The sequence below is a fragment of the Canis lupus genome, chromosome 5 (genome assembly GCF_003254725.2).
Source record: "Canis lupus dingo isolate Sandy chromosome 5, ASM325472v2, whole genome shotgun sequence".
Classification (NCBI taxonomy): Eukaryota; Metazoa; Chordata; class Mammalia; order Carnivora; family Canidae; genus Canis; species Canis lupus.
This window is the reverse complement of record NC_064247.1, coordinates 16,727,519-16,746,140: the sequence shown is the minus strand read 5'-3', so window position 1 is coordinate 16,746,140 and position 18,622 is coordinate 16,727,519. Positions and strand designations below refer to the sequence as shown.

At 49.0% G+C, this 18,622-nt stretch overlaps 1 protein-coding gene and 1 long non-coding RNA gene across 12 annotated transcripts in view; one reads left to right on the top strand and one right to left on the bottom strand.

Moving 5' to 3' along the window:
* The window catches only part of SIK3 (SIK family kinase 3), a 243,025-nt gene that overhangs the window by 3,711 nt on the left and 220,692 nt on the right, over positions 1-18,622 (bottom strand). For 6 of the 10 annotated variants that reach the window (XM_025465406.3, XM_025465408.3, XM_025465409.3 and 3 more), the window contains 8 exons: positions 14,810-14,960; positions 13,938-14,063; positions 13,587-13,672; positions 13,025-13,134; positions 11,681-12,020; positions 10,180-11,057; positions 1,152-1,315; positions 136-268 (listed from right to left, as the gene is read on the bottom strand). In XM_025465406.3, the coding sequence (XP_025321191.3) occupies positions 136-268; positions 1,152-1,315; positions 10,180-11,057; positions 11,681-12,020; positions 13,025-13,134; positions 13,587-13,672; positions 13,938-14,063; positions 14,810-14,960 (1,988 nt within the window). The remainder of the gene's footprint in view (positions 1-135; positions 269-1,151; positions 1,316-10,179; positions 11,058-11,680; positions 12,021-13,024; positions 13,135-13,586; positions 13,673-13,937; positions 14,064-14,809; positions 14,961-18,622) is intronic. The other 4 variants (XM_025465410.3, XM_025465412.3, XM_049109926.1 and 1 more) reach the window with 1 other exon arrangement.
* On the top strand, positions 5,232-12,269 carry LOC118354840 (uncharacterized). Of its 2 annotated transcripts, XR_004816140.1 has the most exons (3): positions 5,232-5,771; positions 6,505-6,608; positions 9,860-12,269. It is a non-coding gene; the product is annotated as an uncharacterized LOC118354840 (long non-coding RNA). The 2 variants fall into 2 exon arrangements; XR_004816138.2 differs by having other exon boundaries at positions 6,505-12,269.

The window sequence follows — 18,622 nt, the reverse complement described above, 5'->3', positions numbered from 1 at the left end:
GAGAAGTGCGAAGGGCTTTGTGTCCAGACCCCGTGGGGAAGCTGTGGCTTCCCATCTTCCCATGAGCCCTTCATATAGAAGAGGCCAGTCACGGGTGAAGACAGGGGAGGGGGGCAGCCTGCATAAGGCCCTTACCCTCATTCTCCCCATCTTGAAACTGCTGGCTCCCCATGAGTGAGGACTGGCTGAGAACAGCATCTGACATCCGGGCAGAGCTAAGTGCTTTTCCAGCCACGAGACTCATTCCTGGCAAGTTATCCAGTTGCACCTGTGGAAAACAAATAGGAAAAGTCGGAATACCAGAGACTGTGCCACCCTCAGGTGACCCTTAGAGACAGCGGTTCCCTCGAATAGGGGGGTGAAGGGCAGCCTCAGGCACCACTCCCAGACACGCTCTCTCTGAGGTGGGTGCCATCCACAGGGGGAGGCTGCCTCACTTTACCCCATGGGGTAGGGGTGTGTGTGTGTGTGGGGGGCCGGGAGGGCATAGTGAACTTCCATTGGTGGTCACATGCCCTCAGCAACTACATGGCCTTCCAAAACCGGGTTTCTGACTTATCCTCAGCACCACGCGGACTTGGCCCTAGGACAGCACCGCCCCAGAAGCACGGCAGTGCTCTATACCTGCCCTTTGCGGAGCCCCCAGCCACAAGTGGCTAATGAGCACCTGCAATGTGACCAGGGTGACTGAGGCACTAGTTTATTTCATTTAAAACACATTTAAGTATGAACGGCCACATGTGGCTAGCTGCTACTGTATTAGCGCTGCCCTAGGAGTTGGCTCTAGGACAGCAAAGCTTTCCGGAACCGGATTAGTTCCCTTTATCTGAGAAGGTCCAATGGAGCCGTCAGAAGACTAACCAAGAGCCTAGGGTTCATGTGCTTGGACTGGAGCTTAGACTGTTCAGGGAGAAGTTCAATAACTCAGACCAGAAGGAACAGAGCAACTACTCTGGATTTCTCAGGCTAAGGTTGGGAGCATAGGTTTGACTGGTCTGTGATTCAAAGACATGCTTGCAGAGTTGCCAGGGGTCCTGGACTCTGGTTGAGGAAAATGGAAGGGTCGACGTGACCCCATACCACTAAGGTCTGCTGTCAGGCTTGGGGCTGCTAGGATCCCACTTTCAAGAGGCAGGAGGGGGCCGACATACATAAGCATCATCACTGTTCTGGATCGTGTGGTGTCTCTGGAGGGTCCGGGGCCTGTGGTGCTCATTGACAGGGGGGCGTGCAGGGTACCCAAGTCCATTGCGATCTGGTAGCTCCATCGCTTGTCCCGGAGAACTTCGATCCATGCAGTTCCCTATGACAGACTCTGAGGAGATAGAAAAAACAGGGTCAGCAGATCTAGAGTTTCTCCCCACGCTGCCAACTCCCATCAAAGAAATGTCTTGCCAGAGACAATAAGCAGTGGTGAGGACCACACGTGAGTGGTCTGCTAATCCTCGTCGGCTGGTGCTGGTGCTTGTGGGAGCGTGGACCCGCCTGCCAACCCCAGGGATCATAAGCACTCCCGAGAAAAATCCCATATGAGGGCGGCTGGCTGGACCACACTGAACCTTTTCTTTTCTCTTCATTCCTCTGCTGATCTGACAGTGCTGTGTTTCCCAAGCCTACATCCACAGAAGAATCTTTCCTGGAACCTCTAGCCTGGAAGAATGGCCTCTGTTCTGTGGAGGCCTTCTCGTTCCTTCCCTGGCTGCCACATTAGTGCACCTGCCCAGGCCTTCTTCTGCATTTTCCACTGCTGTCCCCAGCTGCTTCCATGGCTCCTCTACTCTTTATATTTCTACCTTGACCTCCTTTCTCTCCTCACACTTACTTTGGTAATATCATCTGTTTTCATGGCTTCAACGCTATCGCCTCTTTACCTACCTCTAGGGAAAGAATTCTTGAAATGCTCTTTTAAGAAGCTCCAGATCCGTAATACCCAACTATTTACTAGAGAGATGCCTTTCCCTGCAGTGCTAACTGACATCTAACACTTAAACATGCCCAGCTCCAAACTCATCAACACCCCCTACCCCAGGTCCTCTTTCAGACATTCTTGTTTTGGTACCTTATTTCCTTAATCTTCCAGATATGAGCTCATGGGATTCCTATTTGTTCCTCCTGGTTCCACATCACCTCAAGCCTAAAGAATCTACCTCTGCATGCTGGTCACTTCAATCCCTCCCTTTCCAATCTCACTGTTTCCACCAAAGCCTCACCACCTCTTGCCTGGATTACTAACCATCCCTCCTAACCATCCCTCTCTCACCATCCCTGTATCACCACTCTACAAAGATTAATCTTTTCATAGAGTAGCCCAGTTTGTTTTCATGATGCTGTCCCAGCCTATCTTCCAGTGAGTACTTCACACTGCTCTCCCCTACGTGCTAGCCTCTCGTCAAATGGGAGCACTCAATTCTTCCCCACCCACTCACAATTCCATGACGGTACCCTCACTCTTCCCTCCCCCAGAGATGCTTGCTTCTCCTTTCATTCCAGCCAATCCAAATCAACTCATTCTCCTAGGTCCATCTCAAATGTTAACACCATTATGCAACTTTCCCTTTCAAACAGAAAAAGATCTTTGCATCCTTTAAATGTCAGAAAATTTTATAAAACTTTATTACTGACATTATTCCCGACACCATGTTCCACTGTGTATTTGTCCTAGTTGTTCATATTAGCCTGTAAAGTCTCTGAGAATAAGAACTGTATATTATGTGTGTCTGTGAGCCTTTGGTATTTCAGAACAGTGTCCTATACCCAGGAGGTATTTAATACTTAGCTCTTTACCTGGCATTAATAAATGTTCTCTTAACATGGGTTAGTGTCCTGTCAGAGTCATGCACCCTATGGACTGGATTTTGGCGAGAAGAGAGTTTGAGAGAACTGAATATGTCCTCTTGACCAAGGGTGGTCAAGAAGAAGAATACCAGGACCACACCTAAGTTGACAGGATCCTCCTGGTAGCACTTTTGGGGCCTACCACTTGAACATATGTTTTGTTTGCTTGCTTGATTTTTTTCGGTCAGAGTTCCTCATCAACTGTTGAGTGTCTCTTCTGATGAACTCTCCCGCGGCAAGACCAGGTTTCTAAAAAGTTGTTGATAGGAGACACAGCCCTATTCCAATATCTATTTGAATACTGAAAGATGTACTGCGTGAGAGTTGGGTGAAGGGTTCAGGTCTCCATATTCAAAAGGTCTCCTACAACAACGGAGGTGAGGCTCAGCTTAGGGGCTGAGGTAGGACGGGAAGGGAGGGGAACCGACTGATGTGCACGTGGCTGGTGATGCAACACATTCTGGAGAAAAATGAGAGGATGGAAGCTTATCGACTGCCAAAGGTGAAGGCAAGTGAGCAATCTTTCAGAAGTTCTCTGAGCAAAGAGGCCAAAGAAACAGCTGGAAGCCAATTATTTCGCTACTGAAAGCTAAAGGCCACAAGAGAGAGAGAAGGAGAGAAAGGAAAGCCTCCACCGGGACTCGGGACTCGCTGTGTGGGCTGGTCCCCACTCATCTTACCCATGCCCCAGAGTCCTCTCTGTGGGCACAGCTCCCGCACTTGCCCTAGGACCAAAGAAAACCACCAGCAGGAAGTCGTGCGACACTGGCTCTGTGGTCTGCTTTGCCAAGAAGCTACATAAACAGCAGCAGCTTACTTTTTCAAAGTACTTTCTAATGCCTATCTTCTCTTCTGTGAGAGCTCACACCATCCGCTCACTTCCCTGGGGTTCTTTCCCGCTGGATGGCAGAGCTGGATGCCAACCTCATGGGCTGCACCCCCCTGCTCCACCCAAGACGATACAAGAGCTCTCCTGTTTAAAGATTTCCTCAAATGTGAGGCAACAGCCAAACTAACAGAATGGACAGGCTCCAGATTTTGATACTGAGCTCTTCCCACCTCTTTGGGAGGCCTCTTCGAGAGTCTGTAGTCTCCTTTCCCTCTCTGTTTTTTAATTTATTTTTATTCCTGAGAAAGGTGGGGGGGGGTTTCTCCAAACCCAAACACCCACCCTCATCTTGGCCCTGCTGCTGGGAAGGTCGTGTGGATCCTGTTCCCCTTGTTGCTTTCTTCCCAGCCCTGGAGTTTGGGGCCACCACACCTGACAAGTGCCAGCACGGCACAGCCAGCCATTGCTTGGGAAATCACACATGAGCCTTCCTGACTCCCCGGCCTGGAGCTCAGGAGACACAAGCCATGGGGTCAGAGAGGCATGCGCTGGGGTCCTGAGGACTGGGACCTTGGGCAAGCCCCCTGACTTCACTGGGCCTCAGCGTACGGGTAAAGTGGGACTTACTCCTGAAAGGGGTTGGTGCACTGTAAGCAGAAACAAAGACTGAGGTGACTTACACTCACTGGTGTTGGTTCTGCATGCTCAGGGTGTGCTGAGCCAACTGTCAAAAACGAACAAGGAAACCCTGCTTCCAAAACTGTGGGGACAATTTACCTGTGTGTAAGGAAACCAATGAGTTACTGACACTTGAATTTCCAGAGATTGGTGTAGGAGATTGATTGAATTTCCTCTGGTTTAGGAGAGACAAATAGAAGTTAAAAACCAGATGAAAACAAAGCAGATTAAGAGGAGTCAGGCAACCAAGTTTCCGTATAATCCAAGGCCAAAGAGCCGGGAGGGCTGACAGCTTCTGCTTTGTAGACATGTGTGCATGGTGCAGACCCGGGGAGAGGAGGCCTGATGGGAGGAATGGAAACCTGGGCAGTGGGGGCAGTCCGAGCCCTTAAAGTCAGGGTCCAGCTCCGTCCCCAGAAGTGCACGAGTCTGGCTAACACACGTAATCTAAACCATTTCCCCATCAGAAAGATGAGGGCTGTTGGCGGGCTCAAAAGACATCACAGGTGAAAGGCTCCTTAATAAACTGTAAGGGATTATAGGAGCATAGTATTAGTTTTAATAAGGATGCTAAAAAAAAAATAATAATAAGGATGCTGAGTCCAGTCCTGAATCACCAGTCCTTTGGGACACTCCACAGAGACCTGCTGACCAGTGAGAGGGGTGTGTGTGTGTCAGTGGGGGCAGGTAAGGTGACTGACCTACTGACCAAGGGACAGGAAATCCAGGCTCCGGTCTGTGGTCCCTTATGCCAGATCAGCAGCGAGAGGGACTGTCAAACTCATGGAAGGACATAGAAATAACGGGAAGAGGCCATCTGTGAGCAAGCGTTCTCGGGCACTGACCAAAGTCAAGCTGAGAAAGTCTGAGGGAGGGGGTGGGGGTGAATGGGGCAGCCATCTGATCACGCAGGGGGCAAATACACAGAGGGACACGGGTGCACACCACCCACCCGCCCGGGGGACTCCAGGGCAGCTTGCACAACTCTCTATTGAATCTGTCAATGTTGACTCGCCCTTACTCATTTACTGGGCTTTAAGAGAAAAGGAGAGAGGAAAAAAAAATGACATGTGTGCAGATTACCCCTCCAAAGGTTCTGAAGGGTGGACCCTCCCGGCCTGTCACTATCTCAGCCCTCTGTAAGGCCTGAGTCCACAGATATTGCTGAAGCTGACGAAGCTCTGGGGGAGAGGATGTGGTTTTCTTTGTGAGCTCAGCGAGTAATCTCACTGTGTAAAATGGTTATGCTGTTGTACTTAGTTATTTGCCAAGTAAAAAAATCAAGTGTATGTAATGCCACAGAAGATCGCAGGCAGCCTGGGGCTCGGACAGCCCTGGAAGTTCTCCGCACGTGGGCTGCACCTCTAGCACTCCGGCGGCAGGGCCTGGCCCCATCCTGACTGGTAGCAAGCAGCCACAAAGGACACAGGTAACGTGGGCACTGGTATGTGGCATTCAAACCCCTGGACTATCACCAGTGATCCCTGTTCACCTACCCTGATGAAATTTCAGGAAGACCACGCCAGCTCTGTTCTTTAATAATTATTCCTCTTACAGCACATTTTGTAGAACTTCCGGCCAACACTGTTTATGAGCTTGTCTCCACCTTCCCCCCCACCCCCTGTAGAGTATAAGCTCCCTGAGGGCAGGTTCTTTATCTTTTCATCCCAGCATTCTTCACAGCTCCTACAGGACCATCTTGTGCAACCTAGTCATTCTGTAAGCTGCTGAATCTGCTGTCATGGAAATAACAAATGAAGGGTCTTGGGAATGGACTCATGTATTACTCAAGCCAGCAGGCATTCCTTTCTATCCAAAGAGATCAACAAGTACGAGACACCCTACCCCCACCCCGGCCTGCAGGGTTGTGGGGGGGGGGGATGGTGGGGGTGGGAGCATAGCTTTATAACCTTGGTAAAAGTGACAGCAAATTATCTGGTGGTTCTTTGGTAAGATAACGCAATGAGCTCCCAAGGTTTTAAGAGAATCACATCAGATTAAAGAAGGAAAAGATGGTGGATACACAGTCTTTACCGTAACATGGATTGTAATATATATATATATTATATATATGGTGGTTGTGAAAAATAAGAAAAGAGTAACCGAGCTGAGAGCCTCAAGCAGAAGTACTATAGTCATGAACTCTACTTTCCTTCTCTTAGGGGGCATTTAGCTTAATGTCCTTTGTTACACAGATGAAGAAAGGGAGGAGAGGAGAGGTCATGTGCCAGGCCCATGGTCAGAGAGGAAGCTCATGTTGTCTAAGGTAAGGACAATGGGGACACCTCAGGGTAGACATCATTTTAAACACACAGATGTCCATGCCTTCAGGTGACTGGAACTCTTAAGCAGAGTGGGGCTCCCTGAGGCCAGGAGTGAGATAATGCCTATTGCGTTATCTCACTATATTGGGTTATAAAATCACACTAATAAACTTGGGGATTTATTCGTTAAAGACAATTGTAGATGTGGCTTTGGAAGTCACAAAATAGGAGTAGATGTTAGAAAGAGATGAGATGAATAATATTCAAGCAAGAAAAGGCATACTCCATAGCTAAGTTAAAGAGTAAGTTTGGGACACCTGGGTGGCTCAGTGGTTGGGCGTCTGCCTTCAGCTCAGGGCGTGATCCTGGAGTCCCAGGATCGAGTCCTGCACTGAGCCCCCCTGCAGGGAGCCTGCTTCTCCCCCTGCCTATGTCTCTGCCTCTCTGTGTCTCATGAATAAATAAATCTTAAAAAAAAAAAAAAAAAGTAAGTTTAGCATCAACTGGGTAGAAAGAAGGGAGAATCTTCTCTACAATGTATTAGCAATCAGGGCAGGAGCTAAGATTATAGTTTCTAGAAAAGGTCAGGAAAGGAAATTAAGAAAAAAGAGGGCTTTTGGAGGGGGGAAGGTACTGGCAAACCTGATCATGAGCACATTGTGGGTAGTGCTGAGCTAAAAGCTTTAGGGATATACTTATGGCTTGATTCTTCCAGAGACCAGAAAAGGTGTCTGTAGGGGATCATTGGCTGATGGTGGTAGATGGGACAAGGTAGGGAGAAAAAAGGGGGAGAACAGAAATAATGAGAGTAACCCGGCTGGGAGAAGTAGGGCAGGTTTGTCAGAAGAATCAGAACCGTGAAGTTCTGGCTGGAAGGAAGGCCTCAGACTTCCTGTGGTACCCTGTAGCTGGATCCAGATCATGCTCTGGACCTTTGAAAACCTCTGCCCACATAGAAACAATCTGTAAAATGGTATTCCAAGCCAATTTAATTTTTACTGCTGCTATGGACTTTGGGTCTATTAAGTATCAGATACAATTCCCGTTTGCATTTAAGGGTTGTACTCCCTTTACGTCTGCATCTAAAGTAAAAACATACTGCATGCTATTACAGAACACATAATTGTCCTAAACTTTAATAAATTAGTGTTTTACAAGTGGAAAGAAAAAAGTCTCTGTGCTTAGCCCCTACTCTTTCCTTCATGTGCACTACACTTTTCAAACCCACCTACCCTACTTGCTTTCTCCCCAGAACAAAGCCAAGGCACCCTGCCCCTTGGTCTTTCCTCTTGCTTCTCCCTACATCCAAATGGTGAATTCCTCTTCATCCACCAAAGACCCGACTCAAATGCCACTTATTGCTGGAAATTCCCATTCCTCTGGGAACACTCTCCCCTTTCTGGCGTTCCCAAAGCACCTGTACCAGCCAACTATATCCTACCTCACTGAAGATACCAAGGAGACCAGCAAGTCTGCTGAGCAGGGGGTTCCTCTGACAATTATGGGGCACAGGCGAATTCAAGCCCCCCCGCCCCTTCACACAGGAGGCAAGACTGAGGAGAAGTGAGAACTTTTGAATGTTTTGAAGAAAAACAATTAAAAAGGTGTTTTCATGCACAACAATCCAGGATGAGGTGGTGGTGGTGGGGGGAGCAGGGAGTGTACCCTGCTTGCTCAGCTCTGTCCTGGCCTCACTGCCCTGCACACCCAGGATGTGCTTACTCAGCATCTCCTGTAGAGAACGGACTAACTCCTGGGTTCGGACGCCACTTCACAGCTGCTGACCTCAGGGGCAAGTTACTTCATCTGTGCCTCATTCTTCTCATTGGTAAAATGGGGACAGGAAGAGTTACTGCCTTATAGGGTTGTTGGAGGATCAAATGAACTTGTATGTGAATAGCAGTGGGTGTCTGGCACACAGAAAGCACTATAGAGACATTAGCCGCTCTCTTCCTTTTTATGCCAGCTATAATAGTATGCTAATCTGGCGAAAGCTTTCATTCACTCAGGAAGCTTTTCCACGGTATCCCTGATACTATCATCCTGGCTCTGCTGGAACACGCCCAGTGCCAGAAAGCTCCTAGGCTGCTGAGGCAGCTTATTCTAGAAAGTTCTTAAGGTCTTCCTCAGGAGTTGATATTTGCTGACATCTTTACCTTGATCATGGTCCTGACACATAATACGGACCCCTAAAAAGTCTAATCCCTTCTCCCACCTACTTATGATGGTTCTCTTTGGTTTTTTTTGTTTTGTTTTGTTTTTGTTTTTGTTTTTCTCCCAAGCCTAAACATTGCCAGGTCTGTCAGCCATTGCACATATGACCTGGTTCTGAAATCTCCTACCATCTGATGTCCACCTCAAAATACAGCAGCCACAGGTGAACACAGTGTGTCTGACTGGTGCAGGCCTCTGAGCTGGATGGCACCCATCTGCTCAAAAGGTCATGATTTTTAACTGTTTTAGGCCACCACACATCCCTCCCTATCCGCATTAATAAGCACAACTGGAAAGCACCAAGTCATCTTCAAAAACTGACTCAGAGCAAGGCTTTCCATTCTGCTCTGTTCCACGGGACCTAATCCCCAGGAATTTGTGTGTTGACCTTAAAGGACAGGACAGGAGATGTGGGCAGCTCCTCGAGAGGGAGGACAGAAAGTATGTGTGGTTTTAAGGTTGTGTATTTTCTGGACAGACTCATTTTCCGTGATCTATGTTGATGGCTTGGATGTCAGTGCAGTTTTCGTCTCAGATGAATGCAAGGATAACAATGGAAGATGTTCTGAGTATGACTCACTGCTGGTCACCCTAGTCTCCTTCAGGATGGAAATGAATGTGCTCATGCATTATATAAAGTGATGCAGGAAAACACAGCGGATCCCTTATGACGCGGGGATATTCTGTAGTGAGCATATTCGTGAGAGGAGCGGAGTAATGGTAACACTTTACATTTCCATCACGCTTGCGGGGTAGCAAGTGCTGCTCCCATTCTCACAGGCACGTGTGCGTATGCATTACGCATTAACACAGCAAATATGTGCACGTTTTTATCTTCCCAAATATTCTGCAAAGTATCATTATTCCTCCTGCCCATTTTTCACAGAGGAGAAACAAGACGTGAGGGTTTAAGTGACAAGGTTATGGCATTCGTGATCCAGGAGAGTCTAGAACTGAGGGGCTTTTTTGACTCTTGGTCCAACACCATTTGCACAAAATTGTATTTCCTCAGCATTGGCTGATTTTTGTTCCACTGCAGAGGTTAAAGCAAGCTATTTTGGAGACTGGAAGTTCTGGATTCCAAGGAACCATGGTATGTATAGGAGAAATGGGAACTGCTCTTACCCACTGGGTTATGTAAGTGCTAATTTTCTATCGCTCTCTCTTAATTTTGAAAGCAGACCCACTATGGACCAGCACCCACCTCCTATATCCTTCTCCCCCATAAGGTCCTGAAGGTCTTTTTAGGAATTCTTTTTCTCTTAGGAACACAGAGCCCTGGCTAGAAAAGGACGCTGTCCCCGAGTTCAGTGAGTTAGGGCAGACTGGCCCAGGGCTCTCACTCTGAGAGGCTCTTACCTCGGCTAGACACCTTATTCCTACTGAATGCAGCGGCTGGCTGATGTCGGTAGGGATGCAGCCCCAACTCCTGCGCGTGACTCACAGTTCCCAGTAAAGACTCGGGGTCCCCAGGTCCGCCAGTACTCAAGAGCAGGGGGCTGTCATGGCAAGCTTTGGTCACTGTATTTGAGCTCTTTCTGTCTGCAAAGCCGTCCTTGGCCGCCTCACAGGAGCACTCCTCCTCCATGCTCTCGGAGCGCATGAGGGCCGGCTGGTGAGTGTAACCATGGGCTGGGCTGGGGGACGAGGCCTGGGACATGCACTCCTGGGCCCGGATCTGTAGGAGATGCTGGGGGCTGGTGTGCTGGTGGTGATACGAGTCAGCGTTTGGATATGGTAAAGCCTGGCGCTCTGTCATGGTCTGTCCCCCGAGGCTGGGAGCCAGGCTCCCTGCGTCCCCCTGATTCATGTGCCGGAACAACTCCTGGTATTCCTGGTGCTGCTGCTGTTGCTGCTGCCGCTGCCTTTTAACAAGCTGGGCGAACTCTGCCGGGGGCAGCCGGATGTCCGAGTGGCCGCTGAGCGAATGCCGGGGAGAGAGCAGTCCCTGGAGGATGTGGGGTACCTGCTGGTGTCTCGTATAGTCTGGCGGCGTGGGAGACAGCAGGGCCTGCTGCAGGGCCGACGCCGTGTAGTGCGGTGGCTGCTGGTGTGCACTGGGAGGGAAGGTGGGGAATTGGTCAAGTGGAGGGACTTTCAGGGCTTGGGCTGGAGGGAACCCCGCTCCTGTTGAAGGGCTGTAGCTGCTGGGGGAACCCCGGGACTGGTCCGAAAACAGGTGGGGGTGTAAATGCGCCTGGTCGTAGTGAGCAGGGGAGAACCGATTCACGTTCAAGCTGCAGACACAAAAGGGAGTGAGTACCGGGCATCTATGTACCAAGCGTGTTAGACTCCCCTGGGAAACAGCTACTACCCCCTTCTGGGTAGGGAGCCCCCTGGGACAGGGAAGTGGGGTGTGATGGGAAGACGAGGATGCATGTGGCCTCCCAACTCATCCTCATTCACTTCTCCAGTAATTTCCAGGGGACTTAGGGCACTGTGTGGGGGACAGCTCCAGATCCAGCCTGAAGACAGCCACTTGGCCTACTTGACAGTATTATCTGAGCTACCAAGAAGCACCAAGCTCTTAGAGTAACAGTGACAGAGGGGAAAAAATTGTAAAAAAAATAAACAAGGAGAACTGGCATTTTTAGAAATTCCTCTACCAGGCTGTTTTCTTCTTTGCAGAGAGGAAGGCAGCTCTGGCATTTTCCTTCTCTGTCTCATTAGCAGCACTTTGATCTTGGTCAGTAAACAGGTTTCAAGTTCATTCCAACCCCACTCCCTTGATTTTAGAAAGGGTGAGACAAGCCCCCACCGGCCAGACTCACTCTCCTCCACTTCTCTCTCGCCTAGCTAAAGGGCCTTCCTCCCACATGGATCACCTAGACAGACGGCCGGTGACTTCATGCAGCCTCACCTGTGCGCCTCCGCGCTGTCGGCACTCAGCTGCTTGGACAAGGGCCGGTGCCCGTAGCTGAAGGCGGCCATCAGGTTGGTGCGGTGCTGCATCTGAATCTGACTGGCGCTGGGGCTAATGGAGATGCTGCGCCCGGCAGAGCCTGCAGCAGTCCCCGGCATGTTGCTGAGCATGTCAACGGGCTCCTGTACTTGGATGGTCACCTGCTGTGACTGGGGGGGCTGCTGTATGCCCAGGCAGCTTAGGGCCACGTTGGGAGGTGGGGAGCAGCTCTCGGGCTGCTGCTGGTAGACTGCACCGCGGGACGGTAAGCCTGGAAACTGGGAGGGCGAGGCAGCGCCTGGAGAGAGAGGAACCTCGGAGTGACCAAATACCCTGGGGCACCTGCTGACTGGAAGCAGCAGGAGCTGACGAGGATGCTCACACCGGACACCATCTAGATGAGTACTTTGCAAACTTTAGCATGTGGAAGACTCATCTGAAGAACTTGTTCAAACACAGATTTCTGGGTCTTATCCACAGAATTCTGGGTGGGGTCCAGGTGGGGCCCCCAGAATGTGGATTTTTCAATAAATTGCTCTGAAAGCTGGTCCTGGGTTATTCTTTGAGTAGCTCTGATCTAGGGCAGAACTTATCAAACTCAAATGTACATACAGACAAATGGCCCAGTGATCTTGCTGATATGCAAATTATGATTCAACACGTCTGGAGGGGGACCTGAGACTCTACTTTTCCTGCTGATATGGTTGGCAGGGGACTCCACATCGAGTAGGGAGGGCCCAGAGACCAATCTAGACTCCTCAAGGGATCTAGATCACGTGGCATTACTTAACAGATTACCAGTTTGGGGAATACTAAATCTTCAGATCACCGGTCTCTGAAGACCCATACCAATTCAGGTAAAGTCATCTCAGCCTCCTCCTAAACACCCACAAGAGAGGATCTCACATATACCATGGAGAACCAACTGGAGGCATGACAGTAGGCAGGTTTTGGTAGCAGCTTTTTACTTGGTAGTGTTGGAGGGGGTTTTATTGAAAATATAAATAACAGTTAACCTTTACCAAGAACTATCTTGTGCCAGAGGCTAAGTGCTCTTTGTATATTTATTATTAAATACCATTATTATCCTTATTTTATATTTGAAGAGCCTAAGGCATGCAGAAGTGAAGTCACTTACCTGAGGCTGTATGGCTTAGGCACTGGTGGGACCCAGATTCACACCAGGGCTGTCTGGCTCTAGAGCCTATACCCTTAACTACTATTGTGGCCTTTGACGCTCAAGACCAGGACTGATATTCTCCAAGTGGCTTATCATGGTTCAGCGCAAACCTCGACACTCACCGTGAGACTGGATCATGGCACTGCTCATGGGGGGAGGACTATTACTGGGTGGTCTGAAGAGATGGTTGTTAGGGTGGTTGGGGGGTGGGCTCGAAGGCTGAATCCTTAACCTTAAAAAAACAACAAAACCAGATAAGTAAATTTCCTGAGGTGACAGTACAACCCTAATGTTACTCTCATACACTACGCATCAGCAGGAACTTTTTTTTTTAAGTTTTGCTAGGCCTCCAGGCTAGAAAAACATACCTACACCACCCACCACAATGCATGTAAGACCTATCTACATCTTAGTTTCCCAGACCAAGAGAGGCAGAGGTCATGGAGGCCTGTGTCCTGGCCTGTATGACTGTCAGTTTACTTTGTCTGTCAGGCTAAGGAAAGGAAGTGGCACAGGACTGGATCCAGTCAGGATCTCATGGAGGCAGCTAACATTTAAATTGCTCTCTCTGCTTTTCACAGAGGTTCTCCCCAGATGAAGTAGTCAACCTCTCCCATGACAAGCAGGCCAAGGACGGCAAGCTACGGAGACAACACATTAGGTATGAAACAAGTGATTCCTTACCTCTGGAGCTGGTGGGTAAGGAGGGCTGGCTGATTTTCACAGGCAGCCTGAAGAGGTGAAGATGGCTGAGGAGGACAGATGGAATCCTAAACATATGGGGGAAAGAAGAATATCTGTGAGCTTGAAGATTAAGCAGAGCTATTCTCAGGAAGGGAAGAAACAGGAAGAACTCTCTGTGACCCAGGTTTACACTTTTGTGGTTCATCAAAAAGTCTGATTACCTTTACTCAAACATGTCAACCATAAACATAACTCCACTCTGCCCTGTGTGATCTCCTTGAAAATTCACAGGCAAATCAGCCTGCAAGCAAGCTCCAAACAAGTTGGAGAGAGCAAAGAGTGAAGGCCTACTTGAATCTGTTGCTGGAGGATTTGATGGTGCTGCTCCTGCTGGTATAACATATGCTGCTGCTGGGTCTTCTCCAGGGCTCTCTCATCAATCTGCCCCCCGTACATCTTCTGCAGCTGCTCACACTCCTGAAGGGAAAGCAGTTAATACAGATGGGGTGCAGCCAGGCCCACCCCATGCAGTGATGTCAGCAGATGCAGATCTGCTGCAAGGTCTCAGGGGCGGAAAGAGCCCCAAGAGAAGAACAGTGTCCTCAATGAGCAACCAACCCATGTATATGGGTATTTGTGTACTAAATACATTCACATTCCGTGCTGGGGGAACGAATGGAAGACACCAAGGGTGGCCTGTGTGCCAGTGGAGGTGTCCAGTGTGAAATCTGGGTACAGAGCACCTGTTGCTTGAGGCCTGGTTATGAGGAAGGCAGAAAGAAAACCAGCCCTTTACAGAAGTCTGGAGGTACACTTCCTTCCTCTGGGAGCACCATTCCACACCCACCAGAAAGCATGCCAGGTGGCAACCATGCCGAGCAGGCTCCAGCAAGACCCAGTGCCCGAAAAGAAGAGAAGGATGCCAAGGTTGCTGGAATTACCTTCCCTAAGGCTTCCCACCAAAACCCATGCCCAGAAATCCCTCTCTAAAAATTACAGAGACGGGAGGAAAATCTAGGCCCTTCATTGTGGGGCGGCGGGGGGAGGTTACGTTTGAGTCTGGGGAAAGCCGTACATACCAACGAGTAAGGAAAGAGCATTAGGAAGCTACAGATTTGAGCCTCCACACGAACAGGGCAGAGATTTGCCACCCCGGTCCTCCACACGCTATTGCTCTGTGTGCCCCACGCTTCTCCAGAGGTACCTGCTGCCTCTCCCATTACCTGCTGCAGCTGTTTGATGCTGCTGCTGTTGGCCAGCTTTTCCAGGTGAGCTTTGAAGGCCTGGATGCTTGCAGCCCCATCTGAGAACCGGCGCACGGGAGAGAAACGCTCCGTGGGGAGGTGCAGGGTGTTGGAGTCCTTGTAGGTAGAGCTGAATACATGGGAAGAGAAGGTTAGGGGCAAGGACTCAGGGCCTTTGACCAAATCACCCAGGGACTGCTTGCTGTTCCAGAAGAACGCAAAGGTGGCTGGCTGCATGTGTAGCCCTGCACATTACGCCATTTCCAGAGGCTGGTCGTGTCCCTAGCCTGCTGCCCTTTAGAGAACTCCAACAGCACATCTTCCATTTCCACTTACCTTGAGCTGGCTTACTTTCCAAGCTCGGTGAGGTCCTGGGATTAAATACATCCAGTTCTTACAAATATACTAGGTCAGAGAGAAGAGCTTCACAGTAGCCCTCGGGCCAAGCTGCATAGGAATTCTGGTTTTTATATTACGTCTGTCTAGTGCCTTTCGAAACCTAAAATCCATTGTTTGATCCACTTTTCCCTGAGCAGCACTCTCCGTGTGACCAGAAGAAAACTATGATCAGCTTTGTGGCCAATGCCTGGCCCAGAAGTTAGAGGTTTTATGCTAGAAAGTGGAGGGTGGAGGTTCAAGCGGGATGACAGGGGGACTCCTGATCCCCAGATGGAGATGGCACACTCTTAAGGAACGTGGGCCTCAAGATCCTGCGTTGCGTACCTGGTCAACGCAAATACAGCTGGGCACTGTGAAAATTAACTTCTCAGGGTAGCACGCCTCCCCCACAACCTCCCAGCGAAAGAGGAATCGTGTGGACCAAATCCCACTGCTCAGTCGGAACGGAGCTGGTATCTTACCGAAAGAAAGAAAGAAGCTGTTGATAAGGAATCCGTAAGACAGCATGGGAGTTAGAAGCTAACACCTCTCCTTGTTAGCTAATCAGAAAGAGATGTTTATGGGTTGAGGTAAGCAGATAAAAGACTGCCAGGGCAGCATTCCAGCAGCTGATGGAAAGGATCAGGGTTTCATGTCCAGGGCAGAGATGATACCACACTGAACTATGGGTGAAATGATGGACCGCCTTGCCAGCTACTCACTCTGGACTGAAGCAGAATGTGCCTAAGGAAGCAGGTTGATAAGCGAGTTCAAATACAATGCAGACGGGGAGGGTCTGGCTATGGGAGGGTGGGGGGGTGGCTGATGGCTGTGCGGAGTGGTCCAGAGTTGTGGCCGCGCAGGCAAGCCTTGAACCCTCTCCTTGCTAATGATGACTTCGGTTTCTGGCTCTACCTGAAGCTTGACACAGTGGTGCACTGATGAAATGAGCACAAACATACGTGTGTAACACAAAAGATGCATGATTTTGGCAGACACGCTCCAGAAACAGTGATCACAAAAGCTGCTTTCAGGAGCACTTCCTCAGTACTTCCTACGTCTGTTTCTACTTCAGGTGTCTGGAGTCAAAACGAGCAAATACTATTCTCTCCTAAAACTGGACTCATGCTTTAGGTATTTTCTGCTACTGGACCCATTTCTGATTCATTCAGAAAGCGGTGTTCTCCAAGCAGGTAATTCAGCCTGTCTACACAAAAGAGACAGAGCAGCTCTCCCAGTCCAGGCATTTGATGACTTTTCCAGAAGCCCCAGGTTGTGGGAAGACTGACCCTGGTCAGTTGGGCACAGGAGCTTCAGAGGAACAGTTCTTTTTTTTTTTTTCCAGAGGAACAGTTCTGATGGAGATGCTCATTTCAGAAGCACTCACAGTATCCATTGTGTTGTCTTTTTATTAGCAATCATGTTCAAACTCAGGACAGCCCCGTATCAGGCTGACACTCCCGCTATACCTTTCAAACAGGAACTTGGTTCCCCACCTTGATAAAAAAATCATCCTGTGTTCATTTTTCCAATTACACTTTATAATTTATTTTAGGTTTTAAGTTACACATTTCCAGGATGGAAAAGGTTGATCAGACCCCTCTTCTGTCTCCATGCTGGACTTCATGAGTTACACCCCCAAAGAAAAGATATATACGCTGTTCTTGCATTTCCTCCGGGAAATGGGAGGAATTCAATAATCTGTCTAGGCCCCCCCATTTCCAGTGCCCTACAGCCCAGCGAAGTTGCTTTTGTCCTCTGCAGACTACCTTCACCCTCCTGTGTTGCCGTGTTTTTACAGTAACCCCATCCATAGGCTGAGTTTGCGTAAGTGCCTCGCCTTGCACAATCTGCCACTCATCAAGCATTCATTCCAATTCAAACTGGCTTGGCCACAGGAAACCCTTGAAACACTCCACCACGAGTGTTCACACGAAAACAGACAGCAGACACATTTCCAGCAGGCAAGGCCTTGACAGTGACTGTACGCAGGGCGGCAACACACACACACACAGAGCTGTGGCCAGTGTGGCCTTCCTCACTACACACGCGTGGACAGGATAGAGGCCCTGTGATAGAGGTTCTGTGAGAGGGGCTGGTCTTCATGTTTCCCTGACAGGAGTGTCTCCTGAGGAACACATAAAATTAAAGGCTACCCAGAGGACTTCTGCTCAACCACAGACCCTGATGAAGGCTAAAAAGCTGTCAGGCCGTGGAGGCGGGGACGATAGAAACAAGGAGAATAAAGAAATAAAGGTTGTGTTGGGTAACAGTGGCGAGCTCAGAGGTGTTGAGAAATCATGGAAAATTTAAGGGGGGTAGGCAGGGGGAAGTGGGAGGAGGCAGGGGGAGGATGGGGTGGGGAGGGGCACCTCTCCAACAATCACTCCAAGTCCCTTTTCATATAGTGCCCTCATAATGTAGGTCCTGAGAGATTTTCCTTAGGAAAATACTGTCTTTCTGCACCAGAGTTTTTATTGGAGAGCCATCATTCCTGCTACTCTGACCAGACCATTCTTACTGTTTTTCATGGTCATCTATAATAGCTTATCTTCCTTCTCTCAGAGTGCCAACAGGGCACTAATTAAGTCTCTGTCTGCGCAGAGTCCACGGTCTCTGCTGATTATAAGGACACCCGATGGGTAACTAGCCACAATAAAAACATTGTGTCAAGCTTGCCAGTGTGAGCTGGTTACAAGATTTCATAACAACACATTTATAAACTTCATTTCCTTGGAACCTGACTGCTTTTCAACTTTCTCAAGCAAGCCTGCTTTCATTGTCTTTCCAACAAGATTGAAATAAAATCAGCTTAGCAATTGTTGGTGGCCTGGAAAGTGTGGCCCACAAGCTTGGAGACAGCTTTAGAGCGGACACAGCTAAGAATTTTAGTCATCGAAATATTCATAGAAAGTAATCACTTTCTTAATCTAGCAACGTGCCACACCCGTGTTTCCAGGTGTCCTGAGATTCAATTTTACGAAGCTTTCTTGACCAAGAAGGTTAAGCTTGTTATTTCTTCAAGAGGATGAATTACAAATGTAAGAGAGACCTTGTGAAAGATTTCAGCCATCAGAATATGATTGTGAGAATGACTTCTCGAGCACGACATTCAAGAGACTGCAGTATCTCTGCTCTACCATTCACAAAGGGATGTACCTTCCTCCAGGTCCAAGCTCACTGTTCTGTTCAGTGGTAACATGGTAAGATATGCTCGTTCTTTTGAAGGCGATGGGTTATTAACGGTCAAGTCTATTGATAAGGCTACAAATCCTCCCATGTCCAGCTGGCCTCTGAGAACTTCACCTCCTCATAGGTTTCAAGTTCAGTTTCATCTATGAGTCAACACCTAGAATTACGAGAAGCAACTGCAGACCATAAACATGTCCATGAGGTAATGGGAAAGAAGAATCT